At 44.5% G+C, this 9,178-nt stretch overlaps 1 protein-coding gene across 1 annotated transcript in view; it reads right to left on the bottom strand.

Moving 5' to 3' along the window:
• Nucleotides 1-4,030: 4,030 nt before the first annotated feature.
• IL18RAP (interleukin 18 receptor accessory protein) overlaps nt 4,031-9,178 on the bottom strand; it is a 60,269-nt gene continuing 55,121 nt past the window's right edge. Inside the window, exon 10 of the mRNA XM_066577793.1 lies at nt 4,031-8,384. Coding sequence (XP_066433890.1) covers nt 8,056-8,384 — 329 coding nt within the window. The 3' untranslated portion in view covers nt 4,031-8,055. The remainder of the gene's footprint in view (nt 8,385-9,178) is intronic.

The raw sequence follows: 9,178 nt of genomic DNA, 5'->3' as shown, positions 1-9,178 counted from the left end.
GAGACATGAGAACACTGACATCAGCAGTAGTGTAGTGTACACAGGCGTGGTTAATGCACACAAAAGTTGTGCCAGGCTATGTTTACAGATAACAAGGTTGCCACCTTGTGTATGGTTAGGTGAACTACTTTTTGATATTACTAAAAACATTGTGCCGATAACTTTATATCATGACATTTCCTTCTTTGAGCTGACATTTATTTATTATTTGTTTGTTAATAAAGAAATGGAAGGTTTTCATTAGTATTTATAAACAATATTATTGCTCTAGTCCTACCACTTGCACAGTTGGCATGTGTAATGTGGCCCTTGGCAGGGGCATTGCTAAGGTTTTAAAAGATCGGGGGCAAAAGCTCCAAGGCATATGTTGCCCATCCACCCCTCCCTCCACAAAAATAATATACATGTATACTTACCATATAACATTGTTGCTGCCATACCAGAAGCTAATATTACCACCATACAATGCTACATACTGTTACTGAACAAAAGACACTACACAAATACCAATATGACCACTATACAAGACCCATATAATACTGTCCCACCACTAATACTATTATTCCATAGAGACTGATTGATATTACCATACTGTTACTGAATAAAACTCACTATAAAAAGGCCAATATTACTGTAGTGGCCCGATACAATGGGGCTGCTCCTCAAAAGTGTGTATGCTAAGTGTTGTTTTGTCAGTGTCTTTTGTGTTGTATGACTGATGTGTATTGCATAGCTGCAGCAACTGTCTGGTATATTAACTGTCTGGTATGTGAGCTGATTGTCTGGAAAATATATCTGTTTGTTTGTCATGTGACCTTGTGACATATATATGTTTGCAAGGTGCATGCAAGTCAGTTTAGTTGAGTGCTGTGTTGAGTTTTGGGCTTGCAAGAGAGAGTTCTGTTCTGAAGAGCGCAAGAGGACCACGCAGGCAATTTCAGCCTGTGCGGCCCAGAATAGAAGAGGCTGAAAGGAGAGTTTGATGGCTGCCAGGGACTACTACCCTCAGGAGTCAGCAGCATGTCTACGTTCAACACTGAGTGTGTACCGGTAGAGACGGAGAGAGAGAAAAGTGTGTTGCTGGGCCAGGACCTACAGATAGGAATGTGGTTTCTCCTGCTTACCCATGAGTTCTCCCTGTCACACCACTTATCAAGTTGCTGTGAAACTGCTGATAATTGTACAAACTTCTGTTCAAGGAAAACGACCAGTCGCCCGGAGGCTGTGTCTTAAAGAGTACCCGTGTGTGTGGACTTACTCCATTAACCAGGAATTCCCCCACAGAAGCTGCACGAGAGAGGATTTATTCCACCAGCTAGGAATCCCCCGAGTCAAAAGAAACGGTGGCATCACACGTGACACAAAACAGGACTAAGGCAATCCAGTATTGGGTTCCCTGTTTTTCAAGCTGCGCTCGGCTCTTGGATGTGTCACCGGTTACCCTCCAGGCGGGAGATGATAGAGCCAGCGTGACAAAGCCTAAACTCTACCCCGCTGTTCCCTATGCCGCAGCCCGCTTCTCGGATGCTGCATTACTAGAAGCAGTATACAAGGCCCAAATAATACCTCCACACCATGACCACTACATAGTGACTAAATATATCTTACTGTTACTGTATAAATACACTGCACAAAGATTGATATTACCTTGTTTCCCCCAAAAATAAGACTGTGTCTTACATAAATTTTTGCCCCCAAAAGGCACAGGGTCTTATTTTTTGGGGTGTCTTATAGTCACCTTGCAGGCGCCATCCCGGTCCCTCCTGCAGGCCTCCGGAACTCCACCAGGCTTCTATGCAGTCCCCAGTGCCGACAGAGTATTGCTTGCTGGTAACTGGGTTTGAAAACCCCGCCTCCAGCAAGCAACAGCTCTGATTGGTTCTCGAGCGTCGTGGCTAAGCCAATCAGAGCCGTCGCTCGATGAACCAATCACAGCCATTCAATGCGATGCTAGGTGAGTATTGTTTTTTTAATGTAGTGGAGCTAGGACTTATTTTCAAGGTAGGGCTTAAATTTCAAGCCCCCACCCACCGAAAATCATGGTAGGGCTTATTATCAGGGTAGGTCTTTTTCTTTTTGGGGAAACATGGTACCGCCACACAATGTTCATGTAGAGGAAGATACTAGCTCCAATGAGGTGCTCTGCTGATTGTATAACTGATTACAGTACCATTATATACAGTGATCTATCTGGCCCAAAGCACTACAATGACTTCTTCCAGACTTGTTTCTGCAAGTTTGCAACACAAACATCTTTGGCTCCATTCTTTCCCAGCATCTCAAAAACTTTTAGCAACCTTGCAAACTCATCATCCTACTGCTACCCCTAATTCTGTGCTTATTACTGCCCTAATTAGTGCACCTGCTGAATGGAATGGTGCCCTCTCCCCCATAGTATTTTTAAAAATTAATAGTGTTCTAGCTATAATTGCTCACAAATTAGTGCCACATACAGTACACCTGAAAACAATTGTGCCAGGTAGATTGTGCCACAGACGTTATTAGTGCACCACACAGTAAAAACATTACTGTTTGTACCATAAATAGGAATAGTTCTCTTCCTCATAGGCCACACAATAATACTGACCACTTTGTGCTCTCACATGCTAATAATGCCCCTTTTTGCCCCCACATACTAATAATATCCACAGTGTGCTCCCTATGTGCCGTTTTGAAAGCAATAAATCCCTTTTGAGTGTTCCCTTAAAGGGGTTGTCTCGCGGCAGCAAGTGGGGTCATACACTTCTGTATGGCCATATTAATGCACTTTGTAATGTACATCGTGCATTAAATATGAGCCATGCAGAAGTTATTCACTTACCTGCTCCGTTGCTAGCGTTCACGTCTCCATGGCTCCGTCTAATTTCGCTGTCTTCTTGCTTTTTTAGATGCGCTTGCACTGTGCGGTCTTCTCCCCTTCTGCTCGGTCCAGGCACAAGCGGCGTTCTGGCTCCGCCCCCTTCTACGCGTCATCGCGTAGCTCCGCCCCATCACGTGTGCCGATTCCAGCCAATCAGGAGGCTGGAATCGGCAATGGAACGCACAGAGCCCATGGTGCACCATGGGAGAAGACCTGCGGTGCACCATGGGAGAAAACCACAGTGCATCCCTGGGAAAGGACCGGCGGCCATCTTAGGGGGAAGATTTTTTAAAGTCCTTATTTCGTCGGATCAGTAAGTAGCAAGCGGTTTAAAAACCGCTTTAATTTGCTGTTTTATGCCAGGGGGGTGACAGGGGGAATGGGGTAAGGTAAAATTTTGAGGTTTGCCGCGAGACAACCCCTTTAAGGTATATTCACACATAGCGGATTTGGAGTGGACATTCTGCAGTGGAAAAAACGCACAAAAATCCAAATTTCACATCAAAACCCGCATCATTGGTGCAGCTTTTGTTGCAGATCCACAGCAGACTTCACCCTTTAATTGAATGGGTGAAACCTTCTGCGGAGCCGCACCAAATGGTGGGGATTTTGCGGCGAATTTTAGCAGATCTGTAAATTATCCAATATTATCAAATTGATCCAAAATTATCATTCAGTGTAATAGTCACATTGATTTTGTTTACTACTGTTAGGGCCCTTTACAGTGAAAGATCATCGCTGGATCGCAAGAATTCGTTCATTGTTCAGTTTCAGCAGGCATAAAAATCAAACAATGATCAGCTTGTGTAAACAGGCAGTCGTTTATCTATGAGCAACTGCCTGATTATTGTGCATGGGGGCGGGCAGCTGGAAGTGATCTCTGGGCCCCACTCCGCCTCCATTCATTGAACGATCCTCACTGCTGTATAAAAGCAGGGGAGCGAATATCACTGGGACATCCCGTGTAAAAGGACCCATAAACTAGCCAATATATAGGTATCCTGAGCACAGTTGTGCTGTCTTCTTCATGTTGCACATTTAAACAAGGGTTTGGCTACAAAGATCAAACACCTGGCTGCGTAATACTGTATAGTTTTCCAAAACCAATAACCTACATCATTTTTGGAAGGCAAACTCAGGAAATAAGTTGCCAACAATTCCAAACAAAAGTAAGAAACAAAAGCTTTTAATGAAACAAGGCATTATTATCCAATAAGTAACATTTTACAAAACATGATTGTATTTGTCAGGCTGCAGAACAATGTATATTCATTGGCTAACATAATATTATAGGAGTGGTATAGTAGTATTGTTACTGCAGTCTATGAATTACAGTTCACTAATCATTAAAGAAATCCATTAGTATTAAGGCTATGCTGGTAACTCCCAGGAATATGTGTTATGCAGGCACATGCCTTACCTACATGCTTCTCTCTATTACCTACTGTATGTTGGTGTGCAAATACCTGTATAAAATATACTCCAGGGAAAGTACATCATGTACTGCAAACATAGGATTGGAAGCTTTATTAGTAGAGATGAGCAGGTATACTCGCTAAGGCACATTACTCGAGCGAGTAGTGCCTTACCCGAGTATCTCCCTGCTCGTCTCTAAAGATTCGGGGGCCAGCGCGGGTGACAGGTGAGTTGTGGCGGGGAGTGGGGGGGAGAGAGATGTTGCAGCTGGGCCTCTAGATCCTGCACACTCTTAGGGCTTATTCAGACATGCGTTTTCACGCCCGGCCGATATATGCTTTCCCTCCCACTCACCGGCTCTCTGTTTCTCTCCTCCCCTCAGAGCGTTTTGCAATGGGAGTGGGTGGGATGGGGGCAGAGTTAAGCTCCCGCCCCTTGTCCATAGCCAGCAATGGGAGTGGGTGGGACAGGAGTGGAGGAGAGAGGAGGAGAACCAGTGAGTGGGAGGGAAGGGGGCACTGGAAGCGTATATCGTCTGGCCGTGAAAATGCCGGCCGATATATGCTCGTGGGAATAAGCCCTTAGGCTGCCTAAGCTGGCGTCTCGGCTGGTCCCATAAAAGCTCGATTTGGGGCGATAGACTGTCACATGCGATGGTCCCCCAGATCATCACACCAGCAGTTGGGGCAGCGAGTCGCTCCACAGCAAAGGCAGTATTGAAGCACTCACCATTAGGCCTCTATACTCAGACATGACCATCGTCAGCTCTCAATCAAAACCTGGATTCATCTCTAAAGACGATATGGTTCCAGTCTATAGCAGTCCAGGTTTCTGCTTTACAAAACCACTCCAAGCAAAGATGATGGTGTAGCGGTGTTAATGGATGGACATGTAATGGATGCTGTGACACCAAATTTCTTTCCGCTAAGCAAATAGTAATTGTCCGGGCAGAGAAGAGGGTCTGCAATGATGGCGCCACTTGTGCCTATATGGTGGACAATAAAATTGTTGGATCTGCTTGTCAGTGAATCAAATGATGCTTTCTACTAGTGTTCTGACTGGGCCGTATGAAGCCTGTTTGCCATGTGTGCGTGCCCTCAAAACGATCTAGATGGCAAGCAAATTGTCGAAGCAACAATCCTGCCTCTCTCGTTGCGAAATGTCATCAAGTGCATCGTAGAGGCATGTCTAATGGTCAACAATCTCGCAACAAGAGGCGCACCACACAAAAGTATCCTCTGAGAGCCTTTTCATAAGGCAATGGGGAAAGCACTTTTACAGCCTCCGTTGGCAAGACCCAGTATCTTATCAGACCAAAACTGTTTTCATTTACATACTGCCTGAGACATAACTGCATACCGAGTTTTGCAGCAGTCTAACATTTCTATCTGGGTGCATTATTTTTTTTGTCAATGAGTTTACATAATACATGTTCTTGAGTTTGAAGGGGTCTCCTTTCAGAAACGTAAAAAGGTTAATTGTGAGTTCACGAAATTGTCCCACATGTGTTATTTTGGTGCTCCTTTAACGGATCATACGTACAGTAACATTATGTTTTACAGCAATCATATATAGATATATTAAACATATTTGTACACAATTTCCCTTGTAGGTAATCGTCTTTGCTTATTACATAACTTTATTAATAATTGAAATTATTATTGTCCATGTGCAGTGCAGTTTAAAAAATCTTTAAAAATTCAATGTCTTTACAATTTTCAAGATCCGCTTGCCGTTTCCAGTCCTTCCTGCTTTGAAGAGCAGCAGATCATTTTTAGCTGTCTACAACACGCTCCTCTGGTAAGTATAAATGTATTGATGACTGTCTATTTCACACAAAATGAATTGTTAATCGTGTTGTCTAGAACTCTGCTATATTTAGGTGAAAGAATAGAGTCCAATAGGTTGTCTACAGCCTAAGGCTTCTTTCCCACGAGCGTATATCAGCCGACCATTTTCACGGGTGGCCGATATACGCTGTGATCTGATGCACTGGATTCCAATGCATCAGATCACATGGTCGTATTCTTTAGACATAAAAGCCCCCAGCCAGCCCAATATAGCATCAGGCGTTTTAACGTCGGGCTCAAAAGATAGTCGTGGAACTATCTTTTAGGTCGGAATATGTCTGCCGCTGCATGGGCTCCTATGGGAGCTCATGACAGCGGCCGGAGGTGGGAGGGAGTTTAGCAGCGTGGCTGCTAAACTTCTTCCCTCTGCTCTTCTTCCCCTTCGCAGGCTCACCTCTGCTCTCCTCCCTGCTTGTTCTTTGCACTGGGAGGGGGCGGGAGAGTGGAGCTAAGAGCTGCTCCGTCCCGCCTCCTCCCATTGCTTGCTGCGGTCAAGGGGCGGAGCTAAGCTCCCACCCTCTCCTCGCCCCTTGTGCATAGCCATCAATGGGAGGAGGCGGGATGGCATCGCTTAGCCCCGCCCCTATCCCGCCCCCTCACATTGCAAAAAACGAGCGGGGAGGAGAGCAGAGGTGAGCCTGCGAGGGGGAGGGAGGGAAAACAGGCGACGGCATGGTGACCTCGGCGTATATGCGCCGGGGTCACCATGCCATGTGAACGGGCACACAAACGTTAGATTTGTGTGCCTGTTCATGAGCTTCTACGCCCCAGAAGATGGCGTATATCAGCTTACCGCGATAACGCCGGCTGATATACGATCGTGGGAAAGAGCCCTCAGGTTGTTCATTATATATTTTCGCCAGCTACTTTTATCACTATGATTTTTCTCTTGAAGGAGACTTTCAGCTCTAAACTTTTAATTTCCTATTTATCTTCACGATAGGTCATTAATAGTTGATTGACAAAGGTCTGCTGTCAGGAACCGCACGGAAGCACACATCTCTGTATATTCCGCAGCAGCGCAGAGTGGTATTGCAGGTCAAGTTCCCATTCACTTAATCTTAAAGGACTTGTCATAAGACAGACATCAGTTAGAGGAGTTCTCACTGCTATGGCCTCCCGCAAGTCAGTAGAATTATAGTCTTTGACCAGTCATTAGACCTCTGTAAAAAGCCATGTGGATACAGAGTGGCACAGAGCTTTTCTAAGGGCTCTTTCACACATCCGTATGCGTCTTCACGTTTTCTCAGTCGTGTCGTAATAGTGCTGCTGAAATGCCTCCCCCTCCCTTTCTTTGTCCAGCTCCCATAAGAGTCTATGGGAGCCGCCGCTGTATATTGGGCAAAAGATAGTTCTAGAATGATCTTTTTGCTCACCATATATGGGTCGGCACGTATTTCGGTCGCATATGTTCCATTTTTCACGGTCTAACGTATTTACGTGCCATATATATTCGCCTGCGTGAACTGATTGGAAACCAATGCCTCAGATGGTCGCTTATATCAGTAGGCTGTAGAAAACACGCTGTTCATATGCACGTGTGAGAGAGCCCTAAAGCTGCAGCCACTTTGCCTCCTTTTGTCTACACATAGCCTTCTTCAAAGGTCACATGGTCAGCCATGGACTGTAATAAATAGACCATGAGGCCTCTGTTGCAAGCCAAGTGGAGTTTACAGGAGATGCCACTTCTGTCTAGCAAGTGGCAGAGGTCACAGTCAAAATGTTTGATCCTGAGTAGCCTGAATCCTGACTGCACTTCTTGTCATTTTCTAATACGGAGGCCGCAGCTTGAATAGTAGGAAGTCCTAGTAGGAGGTCATGTTTATCTGCCGCTAGCCTCTTACAGAAAGAACACTTGCATGGTCTTGATACGTCACCTATTTCCCTTTGATGATTTGACAAAAGTTTTTACCAAACCAAATCCTAATGTTACATTTTCCTCGTTTTCTTCACAGGCATGTAATACCTGATCCTTTTCCAGAATTTTGTAGTATGAGCAGATTTATTGTCCAAGTCCCCTTTCCAGGCGACTGTAGGTACCGCTCTCAGAGCCTTCTTCACTATATGTGGTATAGTCTCTGGCTCTTTAAAAGGCTTCATCTTAATCAGAATCAGCTTGAGGCTTTCCTGCTCCTCCAGAGAACATTTAACAGCTGCTTCTAGCTCAAATAGGCTTGGCCCTGTGATGTATCTCTGAGACAGAATGAATATAGCTCGCCTGCTTTTCTTAATGATCTTGGCAATATCTTCCACATAGGCTAGAAAATAAAGATGAAGGTTAGATAGTAAATACCTAGAATTGAAAAGAATCTTAGAAATATCATGGCTTTATATGGGCACTTAGTAGGAAGTCCCAATTGCATTTTTTAGTGTGTTCTTTGTTTTCAAAGGACTATCTTCTCTAATCTGGAGGAAAGGTATCACATTCCTAGAAGAGCACAATACATGTCTAATCATGCAGTTGAACAAGGCAGAGCAGTTTTGAGACCTTCCAGAGGTGCAGATCAAAAAAGCACCTAGAGGCAAACATGCTTGCATTTTGACATTTTGAAATTCCTCCTATATCTCTGACAGTACAGTGTATCACATGAAGTTACAGCACACCTTGCAGCTATCTCATCACCTTGTGATAAGGTAAATGCCCAGCTGTCAAGGTAGTAAATCAAAGGTAGATAATCTAAACCAACCACTGAAATAAACTACTACTTGAGGCCAGCTTCATATTTGCGAGCACTTTACGGCTTCATATTTGCGAGCACTAGACGCATAGGATAGAGCCAATTGTTTTCAATGGGATTGTTCACATGTGCGTATTTTGGTGCTCACATTTCATTTGCACAAAAAGGTTAAAACACACTCTATTTTTCTGCATATTTGCTCACCAAAGGTTCCTATAGAGGTGAATGGGTGGTGCACAAATGAGCGCAGGAGATGTGTGAAACACTGCATAATTGCGCAGGAAAAAGAGCACATATGGAACTCATTAGATGAATTAGCCATTTTAATTGGCGCGTGCTTGTGTTCTGCGCTCAAAAAAACATGTCCCCAGGTA

This window comes from Eleutherodactylus coqui, chromosome 1 (genome assembly GCF_035609145.1).
Source record: "Eleutherodactylus coqui strain aEleCoq1 chromosome 1, aEleCoq1.hap1, whole genome shotgun sequence".
Classification (NCBI taxonomy): Eukaryota; Metazoa; Chordata; class Amphibia; order Anura; family Eleutherodactylidae; genus Eleutherodactylus; species Eleutherodactylus coqui.
This window is presented reverse-complemented; position numbering and strand designations above follow the sequence as displayed.